The 24,725-nt window shown below is 41.1% G+C and overlaps 1 protein-coding gene and 1 long non-coding RNA gene across 13 annotated transcripts in view; one reads left to right on the forward strand and one right to left on the reverse strand.

Moving 5' to 3' along the window:
* LOC139182701 (uncharacterized) overlaps window positions 1–24,725 on the reverse strand; it is a 697,507-nt gene that overhangs the window by 563,311 nt on the left and 109,471 nt on the right. The gene's annotated exons all lie outside the window — the stretch shown is intronic.
* Window positions 6,151–24,725, forward strand: part of PIK3CG (phosphatidylinositol-4,5-bisphosphate 3-kinase catalytic subunit gamma) — a 35,940-nt gene continuing 17,365 nt past the window's right edge. The window contains exons 1-11 of one of the 9 annotated variants that reach the window (XM_019958672.2): window positions 6,168–6,297; window positions 6,623–6,655; window positions 8,325–10,331; window positions 13,486–13,551; window positions 13,664–13,889; window positions 15,281–15,384; window positions 17,803–17,949; window positions 19,481–19,571; window positions 20,485–20,615; window positions 21,584–21,695; window positions 23,168–23,325. In XM_019958672.2, the coding sequence (XP_019814231.1) occupies window positions 8,337–10,331; window positions 13,486–13,551; window positions 13,664–13,889; window positions 15,281–15,384; window positions 17,803–17,949; window positions 19,481–19,571; window positions 20,485–20,615; window positions 21,584–21,695; window positions 23,168–23,325 (3,030 nt within the window). In that variant the 5' untranslated portion in view covers window positions 6,168–6,297; window positions 6,623–6,655; window positions 8,325–8,336. The other 8 variants (XM_070787746.1, XM_019958671.2, XM_070787747.1 and 5 more) reach the window with 8 other exon arrangements.

Raw genomic sequence — 24,725 nt, forward strand, 5'->3', positions numbered from 1 at the left:
TCACCTCCACTAGGTTTTGTTCATAGGGATGCTTCCTAAGGCCCGCTTGACTTCAGACTCCAGGATGTCTGGCTCTAGGTGAGTGATCACACCACTGTGGTTATCTGGGTCATTAAGATCTTTCTTTTATAGCTCTTCAATATTTTCTTGCCTCCTCTTCTTAAGATCTTCTACTTCTGTTAGGTCCATACCATTTCTGTCCTTTATTGTGCCCATCTTTGCATGAAATGTTCCCTTGGTATCTCTAATTTTCTTGAAGAGATCTCTAGTCTTTCCCATTCTATTGTTTTCATCCATTTCTTTGTATGCATCACTGAGGAAGGCTTTCTTATCTCTCCTTGCTGTTCTTTGGAACTCTGCATTCAGATGGGTATATCTTTCCTTTTCTCCTTTGCCTTTAGCTTCTCTCCTTTTCAAAGCTGTTTGTAAGGCCTCCTCAGACAACCACTTTGCCTTTTTGCATTTCTTTTTCTTGGGGATCGTCTTGATCCCTGCCTCCTGTGCAATGTCATGAACCTCTGTCCATAGTTCTTCAGGCACTCGGTCTATCAGATCTAATCCCTTGAATCTATTTGACACTTTCACTGTATAATTGTAAGGGATTTGATTTAGGTCATACCTGAATGGTCTAATGGTTTTCCCTAGTTTCTTCAATTTAAGTCTGAATTTTGCAATGAGTTCTTGATCTGAGCCACAGTAAGCTCCCAGTCCTGTTCTTGCTGACTGTATAGAGCTTATTCGTCCTCGGCTGCAAAGAATATAATCAGTCTGATTTTTGTACTGACCATCTGGTGATGTCCATGTGCAGAGTCATCTCTTGTGTTGTTGGAAGAGGCTGTAGCTATGGCCAGTGCCTTCTCTTGGAAAAACTCTGTTAGCCTTTGTTCTGCTTCATTTTGTACTCCAAGGCCAAACTTACCTGTTACTCCAGGTATCTCTTGACTTCCTACTTTTGCAATCCAGTCCTCTATGATGAAAAGGACTTCATTTTTGGTGTTAGTTCTAGAAGGTCTTATAGGTTCTCATAGAACTGTTCAGCTTCTTCAGCATTAGTGGTTGGGGCATAGACTTGGATTACTGTGATATTGAAAGCTTTGCCTTGGAGACAAGCTTTCCTAACCCTATTCTAGAAAGCCCTCCCAGCGGAGGTTATGCAAACTGCATCCAGTGCTCTGTGGGTATTCTCAGGGGATTGGTTTAGGACCTGAGCAGGTACCAAACTCCAGGGATGCTCAAGTTCCTTACAGAAAATGGCTAGTACAATCATAGCCCATAAGGGATAGATTATAAAGGGTCTGACATATCACACTAAGGAACTTGGACTTTTAAAACTCAATTTACAGAAAAATATTTTCTGGAAATTTGCAGAAGGATGACTAAACTATATCTCCTAAGATGAGCTGAACAAGAAAATTGAGAAAAGTGACCTCAATGGTCAATTTCTGATAATAAGAATGGAAGGTCCCCACAGACCCCTGGATCAGGCTGTGGATCCTTGGGGTTGTGTTGACTGTGACTGATTTCCTGTGGCTTCTTTTCTCAGATCCTGGAATGATTCCCCTCTACCCACATAGCATGATGACATTCAAGGCTGCTACAAACTCTTCTGTCATCCTCCCCAGCACATCAGAGCCTTCGCATCTTGTTCTGGTGTCCACCCTTCTCTGCCAGTCAGGAATCCAGCAGGATTAACTCAAATCACTCATGCAATTCTGTCCCCTTTCCCTGTGATTGGCTGAGAAAGAGATGTGCCAACAGACAGGAAGGAACCCAGGAGGCTTCTGGGAAAGTTTTCCTCTCTGCAAAAGACACACACAAGCCTACTGTCTTCTCTTCCTTTGTACATTGTATTGGTGTGTGACACCTGGAATTGCCTGTCCTCTATAGCATCCAACACAATGTCTTGCATAGTGTAGTTACCTAAGTTTATGTTTCATTGAAAATGTATAAAGACTTCCTATCAGTAGGATGGCTGCTATCTCTTTGGTAGATTAGGAAACTGAGAGAGATGTATTAGCATAGATTAGGCCTAGAGAATAAGTGGGAATAAACCCAGGTCTCATGATCGCTAGTGCTTCGACATTACCAGGATGCTTCTCTTTTATCAGATTCAGACCAAAAAGCTTCATAAAGATTGGCATTTATTAATTCAGACAGAGAAAGACAAATGCTGTATGCTGCTGCTGCTAAGTCGCTTCAGTCGTGTCCAACTCTGTGCAACCCCCATAGATGGAAGCCCACCAGGTTTGCCCGTCCCTAGGATTCTCCAGGCAAGAACACTGCAGTGGGTTGCCATTTCCTTCTCCAATGCATGAAAGAAAAAAGTGAAAGTGAAGTCGGTCAGTCATGTCCAACTCCTAGTGACCGCATAGACTGCAGCCTACCAGGCTACTCTGTCCATGGGATTTTCCAGGCAAGACTACTGGAGTGGGGTGCTATAGTATCACTTATATGTGGAATCTAAAAATAAAATAAACTAGTGCGTATAACAAAAAAGAAGCAAATTTACAGATATAGAGAACAAACTACTAGTTACCAGTGGGGGTGGGTAGGGATACAGAGGTGGGGGACTGGGTGATACAAACTATTGAATGCAAGACAGGCTACAAGGATATATTGTACAATATGGGGAATTTAGCCAATATTTTATAATAACTGCAAATGGAGTATAACCTTTAAAAACTGTATGCTGCTGCTGCTAAGTCACTTCAGTCATGTCTGACTCTGTGTGACCCCATAGACAGCAAATAAATAAATAAAACTGTTATACAGTTAAATAAAACTGTATAACAGTTTTTAAAATAAATTTTTAAAAAGATTATGATTTGTACCTAGACAACAAAGCTAAGTATGAAGGTGAACTAAATTATTAGATGAGATTAAAATGACTTTGACTTCCCTGGTGGCTCAGACGGTAAAGTGTCTGTCTACAATGCGGGAGACCTGGCTTCGATCCCTGGGTCAGGAAGATCCCCTGGAGAAGGTAACGGCAATCCACTCCAGTACTATTGCCTGGAAAATCCTATGGACAGAGGAGCCTGGTAGGCTACAGTCCATGGGGTTACAAAGAGTCGGACATGACTGAGCGACTTCACTTCACTTCAAAATGACTTTAAATTGATTGTATCATTATATAAACCATCTGAGGTTGATCTACAAAAATATGAAAAGATGGATTCCAGTGCTTTGTCAGGTTGAGAGATACGCACACATCTGAGTCAGAGAGCTATCCTATCCAGGAACAATAACCAATTACAGCTTCCCAATCAGTGTGTCTCAAAGGTCCCTGGGGAATACAGACAATGCCTCATGCATTGAAGAACCTCTTCCCTTATCCCTATGGCACAGTCAGTTCTGGCTCCTATAACAAAATATCATAGATGGGGCAGCCATAAACAACAAATTTATTTCTCATAGTTCTGAAGGTTAGGTGATTGAGATGAGGGTAGCTGCATGGTCAGGGTCTAGTGAGGGTCCTCTTCTGGTCTGCAGACTGCTATCTCCTCTTTGTGTCCTCACAAGGCAGAAAAATTGCAAGAGAATTCTTTGGAGTCCCCTTTATAAGGGCACAAATTTCATTCATAAGGGTACCACCCTCATGACCTAATCATCTCTCAAAGGCCCTACCTCCTGGTACTATCACATTGGGGGTTAGGATTCCAGTAGATGAATTAGGAGTGGAGGGGAACACGAACATTAGGTCCACTACACCCAATGTACTATACAAACACCATTACAATGCACATGTGCCGAGACATGAAAGAAGTTTAGGAACCACGGGCCTATTTTTCCATGTCTTTTCCATATCTCCCATTGCTGTCTTTCACAAATCTTCCAGGTCAGAGAACTGATCAGTTCACTGTTCCCCAAATACTTTTTGGCTTGAAGACTTCCCCCTCTGATTCCTCTTGCCTTACATCCTGCACCTCCCCTTGCATATTTGAAATGTTTTAAATACCACTCAAAGTGACCTCCTCCAGTAAACTTTTATATTATGGAAGGAACATAAACTATAAACCACTTGGCCTATGCTATCACATTGCAGTTTTTTTTTTTATCTGCATATCTTTTCTCTCTCGGCTACAAATGGTATCTCTAAAGCTTGTCTTAAAGAACCTTCCTCAAAGCAAATAATTCATTCTTCATCTAAGGCACATCATATTGTGTTCTTACTGTCTAATCTGCTTGATCTTGTGGCTCCCATAATGTTGAATGTGATAAAAAGGTCAGACTATTTGATTATATTTTTTCAGTCACAATATAGTGTATGTCTACTCTATAGAAAACATAGTGCTGGATGTATGGAGATTCACAGAAGGGCAAAAAAGAAGAAAAGAGAAAAACATATTAATAAAATGGGATAGTGATAAGGCCAAGGGGGTTTCTACCCTGAAAAATCTGGGGATACAACTAGTAAAGAATTCCTCTGTGTGGAGGAAGTATCTACCAATAGGAAGGAGACACTGGCCATTATTTCTCCCCTGAAACAATGACTACATATAGTCAAATTTTAGGGGCTATATTAGGACTTGGGGAAGAGCAGGGTTCTTAATCTCAAACCACTAAAGAAGTCTGAAGTATTTGCAAGTTTAGTCATAGAACAGACAATATTTGCATAATTGGACTTAGCTGAGTAATTCCTACAGAAGCAAGAAGATTCAAGAGGTGGAGTCTAATAGTTCTGAAATAATGTATGTGTGTGCATGTGTGTGTGTGTTAGGTTGTCAGGACTTAGTCTCCTCTATCTGTTGAATGATCTGGGGAACAGAGTTGGCCAAGCTCACGGTCCCTCTGTGGCCAGCCCTAGCAGCCCCAGACTGCCACTTGTACTCTACCCGCCTACCCCTCCACGCAGTCGAGGTAAATCGCAGCTTGGCCAGCTCCTGTGGGGTGGCTTCTTGGTGCCTCCCTCAAACCAACCAAGAAGGCTAACTTAGAAGCTTCAAAAGCCACCAGGCTCCCATAGGAGTATTCCTTTATAGGAATACACTTTGGAAAGCCGATAAGATCCCTCTGAAATATTTCAGAGGCAGACCTTGAGTTAATGGCTTACCTGTTGATGTCAACTCTTACAGCACTGTTTATAGAAAGGTAAGATCTAGGAGGCCTGTGGTGAAAGGAGACAGATTAGACAATCATTTCTCTCTCAGAGTAATTGAGAGAAACTTAATTATCCATCTCCAAGGAACCTGTGAGGCCAAGGCTATGTTTACCTGTTGTCCCTGGACCTCAGTGGAGTCCATGAGAGCCTAGGTTGAAGGATGAACTCAGCTACAGGAAATCCTAGAATGGAGGAGAAGGGCCACTGTTCCAGGATCTAGAAGGATACGAGGTTACTGGAATATACAGAGCTGCTATAAAAGTGACTGAGCATGGCTTTTCTAGGGATTCTTCACTCCCCTGGGAATCAGGAACCACCTCCCAGAGACCCTCTCACTGGTGGGGCAGTACTCAGCTCCCAATCCACTGACACCAAGAAACCTATTTTGTCTGCAGTCAATCACTGCTTTCAAGAAGTCTCCACCCCCAACACACACACACACACATGCACACATATACATGCACACATACACACTGTACTTTCAGTCTGAGCCAGTGATATTTTGGAGCATAAATGTTTTGAAAAATAGAAAACTGTCTCACCGACCTAAGGAAATGAACTTCCAGACCTTGCCTTTGAAAATGTTCAGCTTGATAACCAGTCCCCTGGATCACTAGATTTCTCTTCCTTCATCCCTCAGTTACAGGGTATGAACAAGGGGTCATACAGGGTATGAACAGGGGGTCCATGAGGGAAAATTCATTGAATGGGCTTTGCAGGACTAATGGGTTTCCTTTGGCTCTTTAAAATCTTCCCACCAGGCTGGCTCTCTAATACTGTAGCTAGGAGGACTTTCTCTCCACTGAGAACTAACCAGAAAAATAGTTCACGTGTGTGTGTCTCATGAATGCATATTTGGTTTGAATCTATGTCATTTTATAATAATTGGTTTGCACTCTTGAAATTAAAAAAAAAACAGTTCATAGAGTAAAAAATACATATACTTTCATGCTTAGTTCTGTGTGCTTTAACAGGAAATGCATTTCTTACACTTTTAAAATGAGCAATCACACGTATAATCAACTTGGTTAAAACTTCCTTCCTGGTAACTGCAACACTTCCTCTGCATCTGGATGTGAAGGGAGACCCAGAAAAGCGGAAGAGTTTAGAAGCACACTGGGTACGTTTGAATTTGTTTTGTTTTTAGAAATTAAACAAATGATCCTTCAACATCGTCGCCTCTGCTGCTTTATCAGGTATTGCTTCCTTCTATTTTTTGCCCTTTGTTGGGTCTGACTCGGAATAGTGACACTTCCTTCTCGGCCAGAATATTTTTATCTGGAACTGCTGTCGTTCTTCTGACGATGCTGCCACTGGCTGTTTCATCATCTAGTCCAACCCGTTAGTCCAACCCGTGTGTGTGGATATCCACAAGGTTCCGGCAATAGCTTTGCAGGTGCATCAGTCCTTTTTTGTTTTTGTTTGGGAGGAAGAGGGAGGGCCAGCCAGCCTTCAAGTTCTTACAAATGCATGATTCGCGATTTGCTAAACAGTGTTTTTAACGTCTCTCTCTCGTAAAAGGAGAAAGCTTCACAGCCTCAACCATGAAAAGCAGTGAGTATTTAGTCAGCCAGTTTTCTTCTGCATCTCTTATCTTGTAAGTCTGTTTGATGTCATGAAGGGAGAAGTAATTGCTGTGTATTTGCATGTTGCCTAAATTTGAACCTATTTTGTTTCAAGTTAGTGCCAGTATTCACAGCTTACAGTTCTCTTCTTTGTCATTCTATAAAGTAGAAAAAGACCAAATAGTGAAGGGCTTGAGCTGCAAGAGACAGTTATTTGGGACAGTTGGTTTCATGTATTTAGTAAGTGTAACTTCATAATATGTTGAGAGAGGGACTGTTGACTTTAAAAGTAAATTTAAGTCAAGATATGAACAGAAGTTTGGATCTAATGAAACTTGCCTTTCTTACCTTTTAATCAAACTCTTCTTTTTGGTATATATCAAATGCTCCACTGTTTCTTAAGGAAATAAATAGTTACTTATATATTACACTAACACTAGTCCTTTAAGAATAATATTTTCTTAAACATGAATTTTTGTTTCACTAATTGATTCTTATTTAGAATAAGAACTACTAAATAGTAAAATCAAAATACCTTATTCGTATTTCAATTTTAATATGTTAAGCATTTCAATCATTATTTGAAGAGTTTCACACTACAATAAGTAACATTTATACTTAAATGCTTTGTGAAAGTAGGTCCTTATTAACTATTTGTGGAAATAGTGGATAAATTATTGAGAATATATTGGTGAATTCTAGTTATAGAGATGAAAATATTAGAGCAAAAGGAGGTTAAATAGTCAATAGGGGTCCCAAAGCAGGTCCTTCCTTCCAACCTGTAGGTTCTCCAGAGGCAGACTACCTGAAAGTTCATATTTGGAGAGTACAGCCCTGGGGACTCGAGCAATGACAGCCAAGATGCTTACATATTTCATGATTCACAGTTATAAATATCTGCAAATGTTCTTGAGAGGAGCTTCACCAATTCTGATCTTTTTGAGTTTTATCAATGAAATGACTACCTCTCCTCACTAGAAAGAAAAAAATGAAGAGAAAAAAAAAAAATAGACAGGAAGTTGATGAGGGCGCAGATACCTGATCCAGACAGTTTGAAAAGGGATCATGAGGCAACTTGGATAAGGTGTCTGAGTCCCCCAGGAGACATGTGAGACTGAACAAAGAGGAATAAACCAAAGGCCTGCTTTCAAAGGGAGTTGTTTCAGCATCTTACATGGCACCTTGTAAACCAGGACTTGATGCTCTAACTGGATTATTTGACTCATACATGCATTTCAATATGCTTAAAACAATTACCACTTAGAGCCATTAGTTCATCAGACAGCATGCTAGATCAGTGCTTGATCTCTCTTTTTAAATTAAAATTTCAAACATAACAGAAGTAGAGAGAATAATCAATGAGTCCCCATCTACCCATGGCCCACATTCAACCTTATTTAATGCTCCTGTCTACCCTCTGAAGTATTGCTAACACCATTTGATGGATAGGAAACAGGCTCAGAGATTATTTAAGCAGCTCCTCCCCCAGTTTCTAAGTGGTGGGGCCAGGATTCCTGGGCCCCTATTCCAAACCTCCTGTGTCCTCCTGCATACATCCCTGTCATTCGTCTACACCTTCTCCTTGCCAGCTCACGGGCCACCATAAAAGGCAAGCACCTTCCCTCTGAAGAGCCCTCTGTTCTTCTCTCTGCTCCCAGGTCACATAGGGCATGGAGCTGGAGAACCATGAACAGCCTGTGGTGCTGAGAGAGGACAACTGCCGCAGGCGCCGGAGGATGAAGCCACGCAGCACGGCGGCCAGCATGTCCTCCATGGAGCTCATCCCCATTGAGTTCGTGCTGCCCACCAGCCAACGCAACACCAAGACCCCCGAAACGGCGCTGCTGCACGTGGCCGGCCACGGCAACGTGGAGCAGATGAAGGCCCAAGTGTGGCTGCGCGTGCTGGAGACCAGCGTGGCCGCCGACTTCTACCACAGGCTGGGCCCGGACCACTTCCTCCTGCTCTACCAGAAGAAGGGGCAGTGGTATGAGATCTATGACAAGTACCAGGTGGTGCAGACCCTGGACTGCCTGCACTACTGGAAGGTGCTGCACCGGAGCCCCGGGCAGATCCACCTGGTACAGCGGCACTCGCCCTCAGAGGAGACGCTGGCCTTCCAGCGCCAGCTCACTGCCCTCATCGGCTACGATGTCACAGATGTCAGCAATGTGCACGACGACGAGTTGGAGTTCACACGCCGCCGCCTGGTCACCCCGCGTATGGCCGAGGTGGCTGGCCGCGACCCCAAGCTCTACGCCATGCACCCCTGGGTGACGTCTAAGCCCCTCCCTGAGTACCTGCTGAAGAAGATCACCAACAACTGTATCTTCATCATTATTCACCGCAGCACCACCAGCCAGACCATCAAGGTCTCGGCTGATGATACCCCTGGCACCATCCTCCAGAGCTTCTTTACCAAAATGGCCAAGAAGAAGTCCCTGATGGATATCCCCGAGAGCCAGAACGAACAGGACTTTGTGCTGCGTGTCTGTGGCCGCGATGAGTACCTGGTGGGCGAGACGCCCATCAAAAACTTTCAGTGGGTGCGGCAGTGCCTTAAGAATGGTGAAGAGATTCACCTGGTGCTTGACACTCCGCCGGACCCAGCCCTGGATGAGGTGAGGAAGGAAGAGTGGCCGCTGGTGGATGACTGCACTGGAGTCACTGGCTACCATGAGCAGCTAACCATCCATGGGAAGGACCATGAGAGCGTGTTCACTGTGTCCCTGTGGGACTGTGACCGCAAGTTCAGAGTCAAGATCAGGGGCATCGATATCCCCGTCCTGCCCCGGAATGCAGATCTCACGGTTTTTGTGGAGGCAAACATCCAGTATGGGCAGCAAGTCCTTTGCCAAAGAAGAACCAGCCCAAAACCCTTCACGGAGGAGGTGCTCTGGAATGTGTGGCTTGAGTTCAGTATCAAGATCAAAGACTTACCCAAAGGGGCTCTGCTCAACCTCCAGATCTACTGTGGCAAAGCACCAGCTCTGTCTGGTAAGGCCTCTGCAGAGACTCCCAGTCCCGAGTCCAGAGGCAAAGCTCAGCTTCTCTACTACGTGAACTTGCTGCTCATCGACCACCGATTCCTCCTGCGCCACGGCGAGTACGTGCTCCACATGTGGCAGTTATCTGGGAAGGGGGAAGACCAAGGGAGCTTCAATGCAGACAAGCTCACATCTGCCACCAATCCCGACAAGGAAAACTCAATGTCCATCTCCATTCTCCTGGACAACTACTGTCACCCCATAGCCTTGCCTAAGCATCAGCCCACCCCTGACCCGGAAGGGGACCGCGTACGAGCAGAAATGCCCAACCAACTTCGGAAGCAACTGGAGGCAATCATAGCTACTGATCCACTTAACCCTCTTACTGCGGAAGACAAAGAATTGCTTTGGCATTTCAGATATGAAAGCCTTAAGGATCCCAAAGCATACCCTAAGCTCTTTAGCTCAGTGAAATGGGGACAGCAAGAAATTGTGGCCAAAACATATCAATTGTTAGCCAGAAGGGAGGTCTGGGATCAAAGTGCTTTGGATGTTGGATTAACGATGCAACTCCTAGACTGCAACTTTTCGGATGAAAACGTAAGAGCCATTGCAGTTCAGAAACTGGAGAGCTTGGAAGACGATGACGTTCTGCATTACCTGCTCCAATTGGTCCAGGTAGGGGAGGCACTCATCTCAAGGAATTTATCTGGATGTGCTGACAGGCGCCATATTAAGCCATCTTCCAGTGCACATTGTCCAAAGAGAGTCAATGATCAGTCAAAGTAGATCTACTTTTTTACTACTCAAAGAGTAGTAAATGTTCCCTTTTACTTTTTTTCTGTCCTTGAGGGCTTTTTGACCAGCATTTTGATGACATGAATAATTTCACTTTTTTAGGAGAACTGGCCCAGTGGGAATGAGAGTTTACTCTGTTAATGATAGACTTGACTTATTGAATGCTCCCTTATGCCAAGGCTCCAAGTGATCTACGCACTTTTCATGTATTATCACATTTAACTCTCCCAACAATGTTGATAGCAGTCCAGTTAACATTTGCATTTTATATATATAAGGAAACTGAAGCACTGAGAGGTTAAGTAATGTGCCCAAGGTCACGTATTTTGAAAGACAAACTCAAACCCAGAGGTCCGATGACAGGTCTGCTCTTTTTATTGCTTCCCAATATCTGCATGTATGCACAATAGTATGTCCTAAGAGAAAAGGTCATACTCTCTGATCATGGTTGTCACAATTCATAGAGTAACATCTCAATTCTGGATGGGACCTTGAAAGCCCCTCTCTTTAGACAGGTCTGGTACTCTGTTTCCACTCTTCTTCATATGCCTTTCCCTGTGTCCAGAGAGACTAAATCGTTTGTTAAAGGTTTCCTTAGGAAGTTAGATAAAGGAGGACTGGTTCTCTTGCTCACTATAGTCATTCTCATAGTATATTGTGCTGCTTGACAAGGAGGAGGGAAGACAGGAATTGGAAGAGAATTCTATTTTACAGAACAGATGTGTTCATTCATTAATTCAACAACTCAGACTGAGTGTTTCCCCTTTTCTTGTTGCTGGATATAGAGAAGTGATCAAAACACAGCTGGACTTTGCCCTAGAGTAGCCTGTAGTTCATGGAGAAAGACATCAAATAAGTATACATACAGGCAGATACTGAATAACATATTGTGACAAACGCTTTGAGGAAAAGCTATAGAATGTTATGAGAAAATAGTCAGGGGTCCTGAGGACACTTAATTTACATTGAAGAAGCTAAGGACAATTCTGAGTAGGTGATGTTTTTCAGGCTAACTGTTGGACACCAAACCAATCATTTTCTATATTTATAGGCAGTTTCTGGAGTTTTCTGATGCAAATTTTGGATAGTCTAAACTTTGAATCTTCACCTTCCCATTACTCAGATACTTGAAACATAGTTGGCCTTTATCTTTATCTAATCAAATATAACCAAAGTTTTTCTCTGCCCATGAGTTCAGAGGCTAGCCTAAACACTAATGAAAATTTAATAAAAATCAAAGTATCCTCAATTTTCTAGCTGTCCATAACAAAAAGAACATGAGGCAAATTTGCAAGGGATCTGTTTCAAATCCCAAGGCCATCATGAATTATTTTACATCGTCATTTTCACAAGTGAACTTTGCAGCCTTGGAAAATGAATAGTATTCTTCTTAGAAACGTGTAAATAAAAGAGGTCAGTGATATTAACATTGAGTTTGTGGTCCTAAATTTGAAGAAGAGTAGTCATTTGCAGATATGGCCAAATGACTCATTCATTCCTGATTAAAATGGTCTCCTGGTTGAGACCTGCATCATCTTTACAGAAGTGAAACATGAAGAAGGTCAAAAAGACTCACATTTGGGTTAAAAACTTGGTAACATTTCTGAAGTGACTACTGGTGGCTAAATAACCACATTCTCAGAATTAAGATCTTAACTACAGTTACAGTGGCACCAATTTGAGCATACGTCATCTTTGAAAGCATGGGGATAATTGAAATATTATCAAGTCAGTATTGATCATTTCCAAACTGGAAAACCAAAGTAAGGATTAGAAATCATACCCAAAATTTCCCAGGCCCTAAAACATAAAGTGAATGGAAATTTCTCCTGTTTCTTAGGGAAAAGGATAGACCATGTTTATTTATAAAGGAAATACTCCTGAGATATTTAATTTCAAACTTCTCTTTATGCTTATAAATCCCATCTATCCTGTAACTTTATATATGCACCTCTAATAATCAAACAGTATTTGTTAATCTTACTGCATTTAAAATTATGATCTATTGCATACATACAGAAAAGTACAGAAAATGATGTAATAAATATCCATGCACCCATTAGAATTTAATTATTTTTCAGGTTTTTTTAATTTTTTTTAGCCAAGTAGCATGTGGGATCTTAGTTCCCCCATTAAGGATGAACCCGTGACCTCTGAATTGGAAGCACAGAGTCTTAACCATTAGACCATCAGGGAAGCCCCTACATTTTATTTTTAAATTGCCCAGGCTGCCCTGGGGAAGCAGTTGAGGTTGGGGGGCGGGGGGGGGGGGTGGTGGCAGAGTCTGGGGCAGCCACCTACCTGGGCCCTATTTTTTTTTTTTTACTTTTAATTTGTTCTTTTCTTTTTTCAGCCATAGGGCTGCCACCTATGTAAATATCTCCATATTAGCCAAGTGATGCGAAAACTACTAAACACTGCTAAACCTGAGAAAGCAGATAAAAGAAGAAATTTTCAGGCAAAAAAAAGCCCTGTATACTCTGAATCAGAGAAGGGAGTGATGATTAGTCTGTTGCAGTAAGAACCTGAGAGGCAGTTCACTGACTTGCTAGTGAGATGCCAAGCACGTATCTTGAGCAGAAGAGGAGCTACACAATTTTTAGGATCTTTATATCTAACAGATATTTTTCTCCCCAAGTGTACAATATCCCCACTGTCTATTTTCTTCCCAACAACCTTTCTTTCCTTCCACTTTTATAGATTTGTCTCCATCTTTCTCTTCTATCCTTCTAATAAAAATCAGGTAAGCCCTTCATGGGAACAAAAGCCCTCACCTCTTCATTTTTAAAGTTATCGAAAGCACATTATTGTGAGTCAAGGATTCTGGCTTCTAATCCTGGTCCTTAAGCAAGTGGTTCACTCTGGCCCAAAGTGTCCTTGAAGAGAAAGGGCTGAACTTAAATGATTGGTCAGATTCTCATCCTCCTATCCACACAAACCCACTAAGGCAGAGACCAGTTTTTCTCCATTTCCTGTTTCCTGATTAACCAATGGAGAATGCAGTCCTACAAATGCCAATGTGTTCTTTCCTTAGGCTGTGAAATTTGAACCATACCATGACAGTGCCCTTGCCAGATTTCTGCTGAAGCGTGGTTTAAGAGTAAGTACTTCCATTTTGATAAGAGCATGACATTTAAAAGGTTATCGAGAATTGACTGATAGATCTGGAGCATTAGTCATAATAATTTTAACCTTCTTGTTTCCACCCTCAGAACAAAAGAATTGGTCACTTCTTGTTTTGGTTCTTGAGAAGTGAGATTGCCCAGTCGAGACACTATCAGCAGAGGTTTGCAGTGATCCTGGAGGCCTACCTGAGGGGCTGTGGTACGGCCATGCTACGGGACTTCACTCAACAAGTCCAAGTAATTGACATGTTACAAAAAGTCACCATTGATATTAAATCACTCTCTGCCGAAAAGTATGACGTCAGCTCCCAAGGTACGGGTGGCTCGATTTTCTTGGTGCTCTTTCCAAATGCATTTGTCTCCAAATATCATCCCTGGGATCCTTCTTCTTCTGGAAGGCAAGTCACACCTTCCTCAGGGTAGCCAAGAATACATTTTTAAGTTTTCTGTCTTTCTTCAGTAAGCAAATATCAAGTTCTCCCTTTACAAGTTAATAAGTTTTGAAATTACATTTATATTCTAATGATGAATGTATGATAATAGATGTTAAACTCTTTGAAAAATTAAAACTGCATTATGCAGATGTAAGATGTATTTTTAAAGAGCAACTGTGCACCTACACACACACAAAGATTAGTTATTTCCAAATATTTACCCTTTCTGTCCCATCTTTCAAAACATGCATATAATTTTCAAATCTTCACTTTCAAAGTAATGAATTATTGAGAATTCTTTCAATTTTTTAATATATATGTATATGTATACATCATAGGTTGCAAGATGTATATATATTTATTTATATATGTGCTTCTTATAAAATATATATATCACCCCCTTTATGTTCCAGTGTTGTCTTATCTCTAAGAAATTCTAAATGAATCACTCTATCTATATTCCCATTGGTTTTGGTTGATACTACATTAAATTAAAGCTATTTACACATTTTTCTGGTCTATTGAGCTGTATGAAGCTTGAGCTAGGAATTATCTCTTATCATGCTTGTATACCTAGATTCAGCATTATAGCTCATAATGGACCCTCACTAACATACTCAACCAATTTTAAGCTTTTGAATAGTTTGATTTTCCATTTTTCCCTTTGATTCTTTTCCAATATACCAAATGCTCTCTCCTAAAAATAATGGTGATAATAATCTTCACTTTTTTGTTGTTGTAAGAAAGAAAGGGGAAAATTTATACTAACCTCTAGTCTGTTACCCAGGCAGTAATTTTCCATTTATATATTTGCCTTTAGAATTTTGAGGTTGTCATATTATTTCCATACAACCTAACTTCCTCTTTTGAAAAGAATTTACCAAACCCTAACCAAATTCCATTTAATATGGTCTTCAGATATGTTTCCTAAATCAGATGGCAGTTTAAAGTTTCATATGTTGGAAAGAAAACTACAGTAATTCCCTAGCATTATCCATAAAGCATCCTTCTATACCTGTCTGGGTATGCCACATATATTCAGATATTTCTGTCCCCTGTTGTAACGTGTGTGCATAGTTTTTTGCTCTCAGTAAGCCTGTCACCCTGAAAGGTTAGTTCCTCAAGGACAGAAACCTACTCCCTTTTCTCCTATTCTTCACCTTACCAAATGTATAGAATGTTGTGAATATGTGTGACTTCAGGAAATGTTGTAGGTGATATTGGTAATTTCTTGCACTCATATAACTCTTGTGTGTTTTTACAATTACAGTTATTTTCCAACTAAAGCAAAAGCTTGAAATCCTGCAGAATTTGAATCTCCCCCAAAGCTTTAGAGTTCCATATGACCCTGGACTGAAGGCAGGCGCACTGGTGGTAGGTATCATCTTGATATGTCTTGACAATGTCTCTGCCTGCTTCACCAGGCCTTAGTGGATAAAAGCTGACATTTACAGAGAGACAGGGAAGCTGGAAAGTCCCTGGATGGGCTTCTGTCAAGCCGTTCCTCAACTGCTAGATACTAGGAACCTCAGCACTGGGCAATCTCCCATCCATTTTAAGTCAGCTTTCTTGAGGAACCATTTGTATACAATAAAATGTATCCATTGCAAGTTTACAGTTCAGTGAGCTTTGCCAAATGTACACAACCACATAACCATCACCACCACTTCCAATTATTTTGGCCACCTGATGTGAAGGGCTGACTGGTTAGAAAAGACCCTCACGCTGGGAAATATTGAAGGCAGGAGGAGAAGGGGATGACAGAGGATGAGATGGTTGGATGGTATCACCAACTCAACTCAATGGACATGAGTTTGAGCAAGCTCTGGATATTGGTGAAGGACAGTGAAGCCTGGAATGCTGCAGTCCATGGGGTCGCAAAGAGTCAGACATGACTGAGCAACTGAGCCAAACTGAACCATCACAAAATCAAGACAGAGAATATTTTCATAGAAATTTGTAGAAAAAATTCTTTCGTATCCCTCTGTGATTAGTCCTGTCCTCCTTCCGTACTCCATCCTGGATAACAGATCTGTTTTCCATCATGAAATTTTGCCTCTTCTAGAATGTCACAAAGTGGAATCATACAATATGTACTTTTTGTTATAATCAATCTTTTTAATTTTAGCCATTCAAATGGGTATGAAGTAGTACTTCACTGTTATTTTTAGTTTTATTTAGTTTCATCATTCCCTAATGATGTTGAGCATCTTATCATGTATTTATTCTTCATTTTTTTTGAGAAGCTTCTTTTCATATCTTCCAATAATTTTTAATTTGGGCTACCGTTTTATTCTTATTTACGAGTTATTTATATATTCTGGATATAAATCCTTTATCAGGTATGTAGTTTACAAATATTTTCTCCCAGTCTATGGATTACTTTTTCATTTTCTTATTAATGTATTTCCAAGAGTAGAAGATTTTAATTCTGGTTAAGTTCAATTTATCATTTTTTCTTTTATGGTTCACACATTTTGTGTCCTAAGAAATATTTGCTTCATCCAGTGATTTTCAACCAGGGGTGAACCCCCACCTCCTCCACCAAAGGATGTTTGGTAATGTCTGGAGACATTTTTGATTGTTCCAACTGGGACCATGCTACCAGCATCCAGTGGGCAGAGACCAGAGATGCTGCTAAATATCCTACAATACACAGGACAGCCTCCCCCTACCCGCCACAAACAAAAAATTATCCAGTCCAAAATTTTAGTAGTGCCAAAGTGGAGAAACATCTCCTAATTCAGTATGCCAAGTTTTTTCCCTAAAGTTTTAATTCTCATATTTAAGTCTTTAATCCATGTTTAATTTTATAACAATTAGCAGTAAGCTGGCTCTTTAGCAAAAGCATACACTACCTACTGTCCTTTTGAAGTTAGAAATGGGTTCATGCTCAGTCACTTCAGTCCTATCTGAGTCTTTGCCAGGCTCCTCTGTCCATGGGCTTTTCCTGGCAAGAATAGGGGAGTGGGTTGCCATGCCCTCCTCCAAGGGATCTTCCCCACCCAGGGATCAAATCTGCATCTCTTGCATTGCAGGTGAATTCTTTACTGCTGAGCCACTGGGGAAGCCCTAGAACTTGGTAGGAATAATGATATAGTAATACAGCTTCATATCATTTGGTTTTTTTTAAGATCACGTTTTTGATCCATAATGAATTCACTGTTGGCTAAAACTCCTAAGACTTTCTATTTGGAAAGAGTGGCTGCTAAATCACCTTTCTCCCACCTTGAATTCATTTGGAGGTTATGTAGGCTTTTTGGAGGGGAAAAGCATTGTATAATATCTGAGTGCAAGAGTTCCATTTATTGCTGTTAAATTTCATCTTGTTAGATTTGGCCTAGAATTAGATTGCATCTAATTTTGCAACAACCATGTTTAGACACTACGGTAGCAACAGAACTCTTTTTTCAAATTAATTCTTAGAATGAGGCCAAATATATAAGCAAATAACGGCAAAATTGCCCTGTGTTAGAGGGAACATTAAAGTACAAGAGTCCTGTGAGAATGGAATATCAGAAGATAGGATATGCCATGTCTCTTAGGCACTCCACAGATGCTTGGGTTTCCTGGGAACACACTTTGAGAACCACTGGTTTAAGCGTTGTGAATTGCTTTCACTAGCATTTTTGGATTTGGTGAAAATGCCATGCACATTTTTACCCAAATCACTAAAATCCTTCAACTGAAAACTTTTTCCTAGGTGTTTATAGTGATGCTTTGCAGGAAGATGTATGTCTCCACAATGTGTTTTCAATTGTGTGTAGGAAACACGTGGCTGTTTTCTTACAGATTGAAAAATGTAAAGTGATGGCCTCTAAGAAAAAACCTCTGTGGCTTGAGTTTAAATGTGCTGACCCTACAGCTCTATCAAATGAAACAATTGGAATTATCTTTAAACACGGTGATGATCTGCGCCAAGACATGCTTATTCTACAGGTATACTGCTGTTAAGGATTTTTTTTTCAGTTGTTCAAAACAAGAAGTCTGTACTAGTTGTTTAAAAAAAAATACCTTCTACTGACCCTGTTCCATTCTCCTATTTTGTATAATGAACAGTGATCAAAGATACCATAATAGAGTTTTCACGGGGGGAGTATGGCCACAGACCATTAGATACGAATCTAGTGAGCCTCATGGTTCTGTCCACTCCTGAAGAGATGCATATGCAGCATTCCCAAATAAGCTGAAACACATCCTGCACCTGACTGCTTTTCTATACACCCCATTCCTAGTGTGGTAACATGGAATAGAAATACATTGACCCCCAAGCATCCACTTTATTCACATTCATTGACATTCATTGATTTTTTCACACGCATTCATTACACACTCAATGAACATGAATTCGAGCAAACTCCAGGAGACAGTAAAGAACAGAAAGACTAGCTGCAGTCCATGGGGTTACAAAGAGTTGGACACAACTTCGCGACTGAACAACGAACAACATACACTCACAGATGTTCTCCTTACATACATCACCTTTGGTATATATCCACATACACAAATTCAAGTGAATGATCTGACAGGATGGAGGGAGAAGATGAACAGGGAAATGATTGGAGAATTCATGCAGTTTACGTAACAAGAGTGAACAGATTTTTAGAACAGAAGGTGGATGACAAAGGTATCAATGTTGATCATTTTCATATTTTTGAACATACATTTTAGCTTTGCAGATTTGTAAGTAATATTTACTGTACCCTATTTGTTCAATACTGTAGAAGTAACATAATTTCTAATATGTCATGTAGTTTATTTAAAATAGGCAAGCCATGGAATCAAAAACATGGTACAAATGAACTTACTTATAAAACAGACTCACAGATATAGAAAGCAAAACTATGGTTACCAAAGGGGAAAGGGGGAGGGGGATAAGGTAGGAGTGTGGAATTAACAGATACACACACTACTACATATAAAATAGAGAAACAAGGACATACTGTATAGCACGGGGAACTCTACTCAGTATCTTGTAATAACTATAATGGAAAAGAATCTGGAAAAGAATGGGAACAATAATCATACCCACACTAGAGGGTTAATGCAAAGGATCAACATAAAACAGTCTCAGTGAATGTCAGGTGTCATTATTGTCATTGTCACTGTTGCCCTGGTTGGAGCCCAAGAGTGCCTTATGGATAAAAATGTGTAAAGATGTTAGAATGGAACTTATATTTATTATGGCAAAATATACATAACTAAGAATAATAGATGAATCATGGCTAAAACCTACCCCCAAAGAAATCCAACTTTCCTCTTCTCCAAAGTACTACTCTGAAGCCAAAACTGAGGCTCCCAAGGAAGGGAAACATTAGAGTACCAGGTTGACAAATAAAAGTAAATTCATTACTTATATATTTTACATTCACTTCAACATTTTGTGTTACCAGAAAAGATTGTTGTCATTTTTAATGGAGAAGAGAAATACATATTTGTAAGAGAAACGTTTTTGTGTTTTGATGCCCAGATTCTACGAATCATGGAGTCCATTTGGGAGACTGAATCTTTGGATCTGTGCCTCCTGCCATATGGTTGCATTTCAACTGGTGACAAAATAGGTATGTGGGGACCTCGGGAGATGAATAGACTGCTCAGCTCATTTGAAAGGCCATCATCCCAGGGGACATCCCTGGTGGTTCAGTGGTTAAGACTCCCATTTCAGGGGGCATGAGTTCAATCTCTGGTTGGGAAACTAAGATTCTGCATACCACATGGTCCCCCCAGAATTTTTAAAGACCGTCATCCCTTCAGTGTAGGCTTTTAATAAGTAAAAAATTACAATCATAATCCATGTAAAAGGAAGAAGATGTTCCAAGGCTAGTGAATGTGACTCTCAGTTTAGTATGGACGTGTTGAAAATACGTGAATGCATGATTGAATTCCTTGTGACTACATATGGAAATGATTTTAACAAGAACTTGTTCCCTCCTCTAAACTTTCACTCTTTTCATTGCACAGTAAACTCTCTCACAAAAAACCTTCAAAAGTAGATGGAAAGATCTGCCACTTGTTTTACGAGCCTGACTCCACATTATCAAAGCTATTATGTACTTTCCTCTTAGGTGCTTTTGTAGACATTTCACATTTTAATTTCAATTAAACAAATTTTTATTTCAGTTTCCAATTTGAGAAGTAGAGAACAGCCTTCCCATTTGACTCTGGAATTTTAAAAAGAAAAAGGAACAGGTTGCCAAGTGAAGAAAGATGTGCTTGGCATATTAATGGTTTTGCTTATCAAAAACCAGCCCTTTCCTCTTTTCATTCATGGATACTGAAAGCAGGTCCCACACAACTTCCCTATCCGCCTCCTTTTCTTTCTCTTCCTCATAAGGAAACCACCAGCACGAACCTGGAAAATAACCTTCTGGTTGAGAAAGCTCTCTACCCTCCACTGAACAAAGACACAGCCATTCCTCCTCTGGGTCCGGTGCTTGGCTCCAGTTCACATCAGATCTGTGCATCTTCCCACAGGAATGATTGAGATTGTAAAAGATGCCACAACGATCGCCAAAATTCAGCAAAGCACAGTGGGCAACACAGGAGCCTTTAAAGATGAAGTGCTGAGTCACTGGCTCAAAGAAAAATGCCCTATTGAAGAAAAGGTGAGCTCCTGCTTCTCCCCACTCCAAAGGCTCCTAAGAAATTGTGAGCAGTCTAATGACACGTTTTCAAAGGGTCTGCATTGCCATGCCTCCTAACACACTGTGGAACACTTTCCCTCTGAGCTCATGGGGGTTTAAATGCTGCTGACATAGTAGATCTATGCAAAACAGAGGTGCTCATTCAGACTTCACTGAGCACTTGCTTCTCTTTTGATTATCAGGCCTGCTTTGCATAAAATTTGGTTCTGGGACATAATTTGTTAGCATCTTTTCAGACCATCTATTTTTGTCATTCAGCAGAACAATTTAGTTAACACAGACAAACTCCTTCTGATCTGGAAACACTCCAGATCATAAAAAGTAATTTGCAATTTACCCCTGCACCCTAATCTAAATGGTAAATTAGGGATGTTGAAAATGCTACTTCCATTCCTCAGAAGTACATGTGCACATCCACAAGCTGTGTGGTTAGGCTGCTTGGCTGCTGGTTAAAATTCTGCTGTACAGGATTAGCACTTCTCGTTTGCATGGGTAGCAGCCTTTTGGGGAAGGGAATATAATTAGTAGCATTTATTAGTCTGCTATACGTGTGGATTTGTGAACCCATGCATACTTTAAGTGGTCACAAGCAAAACATATGTTCACCAACAAAGGAGGAATCATTATGGGGTCTGGATTGTTGTTGGCAAGTGATGCATAGAGAGGCAGTGAACCCTTTGATTATATTACTGTTGTCCTTTGACTATTGTTTCCTTCTCATGCTGAGTCACTGTATCTTCACCTACAATGTAAGGAGAGCAATGGAGAAAGTTGGCACCTCAAAGATGAAACTTCAATGAAACCAGGCACACTGACTTTCTCCCTGAAAGTGATTCCCAGAATGGCATCTTTTGGGGAGTCCTTTGTAATAGATTCATGGTGCTCTTTGCAGTAAGAACACAACTAATATTCAGATGCATTTTAATCAGTTTCAGGCAGCGGTGGAGAGATTTGTTTATTCCTGTGCTGGCTACTGTGTGGCAACCTTTGTTCTTGGGATAGGCGACAGACACAATGACAATATTATGATCTCAGAGACAGGTGAGTTTTATTATAGAGTAATGCTTTCTGATTATGGTAAAATATGCCTAACATAAAATTTACCATTTTAACCAGTTTTAAGTGTCTATTTTGGTGGCATTCACTGCACCCACATTGTTGTACAGCCATCACCATCCATCTCCAAAACTTTTTCATCTTACCTAATGCTGCTGCTGCTGCTGCAAAGTCACTTCAGTAGTGTCTGACTCTGTGCAACCCCATAGACGGCAGCCCACCAGGCTCCCCTGTCCCTGGGATACTCCAGGCAATAATACTGGAGTGGGTTGCCATTGCCTTCTCTGTCTTACCTAATGGGAACTCATTAAATACTAACTTCCCAGCCTCACCCTACCCACCTCCCCTCCCCCACTCAGCACAGAGTAATTTTTAAATGGAAGTCAAGATTGGAGCACAGATCTAGAAGTCATTATTGTGTAGGGACACAGAGGCTGCGATCACCCTAGAGGGGGGTACCCAGGAGTGAGTAATGGAAGAAGATATAGGAAATGAGACTTCAGAAGGACAAGCTGGACAGTAGCTGGAAAGCTAGGAAGGTGGATATGATCAACAATGTCAGATGGTACAGAGAAGCAACAAAAAAGTCACCAGTAAGGGACTTTGCTGGGGGTCCAGTGGTTGGACTCCATTCTTCCAATGCAGAGAGCACAGGTTTGATCCCAAGTAGAGGGACTAAGATCCCACATGCTGCTCAATCAAATAAATAAGATGTTTTTAAAGTCACTGGTGCCCTTAAATCTAAAATGCTGCACCTTCCTAACTTATCCGTCCCTTCTGGTTCACTGTCTAACAGTGGTCAGTGTTGGTGGCATGCCATGACATTTTTCTCTAAGAAATTTGATTCTTTACCATCTGAGCCACCAGGGAAGCCCCAATTTAAGAGTGAAGCCTGGGGAAAAAGAAAAAAACAACAACACCGTATTGGAGTAAATTGTTGATTATCCATCCTTGGGAATCAAGAGATAATGCACTTATGGACCATTCAGATGACAGAGGGCTGAATAAATGAAAAGAGATGAAGGGAGTTGTGATAGTGACAGTGGTAGAAACTGACCCAAAGGAAATTCAAATGTTTTATTTGTAAGAGTGAGACATCTGTCTCTCCTGAGTTCCATAAAGGGTGTAAGAGAGTCTTGGGCATAATGATGACATATATACGCCAGAGTTTGGATTTATATTTGTAAGAATAGTTCTGAGACGAGAATTTTTTTAATGGTATTTGGCTGTCATTTAAAGAGCATCAGAAGGATATCAAAACTATGCATGTTTCAAAGAGTGCTTTGTGGCTACTTACAGCACACACCTGCTAAGACAAAATATATCACAAGCAGAGTAAAAATAGCTCTCACACCCAAGATAGCTCATTTTCAGTCAACTGCAAAATATGTCAAGAAATGAACAGACCAGTGTGTTGTTTGCTGGTATAATGACGTCAGACATTTCCTTCTCTTAAGGAAATCTATTTCATATTGACTTTGGGCACATTCTTGGGAATTATAAAAGTTTCCTGGGCATTAATAAAGAGAGAGTGCCATTCGTGCTAACTCCAGACTTCCTGTTTGTGATGGGGACTTCTGGAAAGAAGACAAGTCTACACTTCCAGAAATTTCAGGTAATTGCTTCCCTCTTGACTGCCTGCTGGGAACACCAACCAGATGGTGCTGCAGCCCTCACCTCTCACTTTGCTCTGAGTCTCCTCTTGCCTCTGCCCACCCGCTTCTCACGTGACTCCCCCAGCCCCCCACGCCCAACCGCCTCCCAGTCTCTTCTGTCCCTTCCCCAAGTGCAAAATAATGCTTCTCAGTCACCCTCTCCTAAAACCAAACAGCAAGTAGGAGTATTCCATCATCAATGGGACTGGTTAGTATAGTCCCATTGATATATAGCAGGATGATGTGGCCCTGAAGAGAGGGCTTTTAGGAAGAACTCCTGGCAGGCAGGTTTAGCCTTTGAATATTTACCTAATCAAGATGCTGCCTAGAAGATCCAGCTTTTACATGTCTTTTCAGGACTCACCAATGATGGTGAGCTTCTCTTGATTTTTGCTCCAGGTGTGTATTTATCAGTTACTATTAATAACACAAGGAATTCTTGCTTGTCTCTTTCTGTAAAGGAAGGTCCCTTCTCTCATTGGAAACCCTGTCAGCTCTATTATAGGTTGTCCCAAGAGCTTTGGGTTGTCCCGCTCACCTGTCCACCCACTCCTCCGTGGGTCTCCCATTTCTCTAAGGATGTCCACACTTGACTTTCTCTTTTATTCCTTCCTGGTCTACATCCACTTTTGACTATCAAATAGTATTTCAAATACCCGAGGAGTAAAATGTTTGCTCTTTCAAATGTAATACCTGTGAATGAACTCAGAAAAGTTGTCATGACTATTGCAATACGCCTCGTTTTAAAGCCATCAAAACACAAACCAGACCAGCAGAGGCAACAAGTGATTACTTTACAAGCATGTTGGTCTCAAGCTCCCTTTAAACAGCCTCCCTCTTAACACCTTTGAAACATGGTTTGATCGGCATCCAGCATTTCAGGACTCACTCTCTTTTCTGAGTGTCCTCTTGAGGCTCATATTAACCTTGGGAGATGACATGGGCCTTGGCATTCAGGGGAACAGGAACTGGAATGTATTGTTTTGAAACCTGCCTGTGCTTGTTTGTTCTCCCGGCTGATTTTCGATGTGGTGGTTACCGGACTTCCCCTTCCACAGCACCAGGGGTGTTGTCAGAGAAACTGAGATCTCTGTGGCCAGATGGTCTCAGGACTAGTGTTTTTCTGCGTAAACTCAACTGGGATGCAGACTGTTTCCAGGGATTTGACACATTTCAGTCCTGTTTTTCTTTAAGGTTAAAAAAAAAATCACATATTGTGACAGCTTTCTGGAAGAGAAAAATGGTTACACAAACACACACAACCTGCAAGAGTTTTACTATTTAATTTAAAGCAGGAGGGGCGTGGTGGGGGGAATACTCATTTAGGGCTTCCCAGGTAGCTCAGCGGTAAAGAACCCAC

The sequence above is a fragment of the Bos indicus genome, chromosome 4, assembly GCF_029378745.1.
Source record: "Bos indicus isolate NIAB-ARS_2022 breed Sahiwal x Tharparkar chromosome 4, NIAB-ARS_B.indTharparkar_mat_pri_1.0, whole genome shotgun sequence".
NCBI lineage: Eukaryota > Metazoa > Chordata > Mammalia > Artiodactyla > Bovidae > Bos > Bos indicus.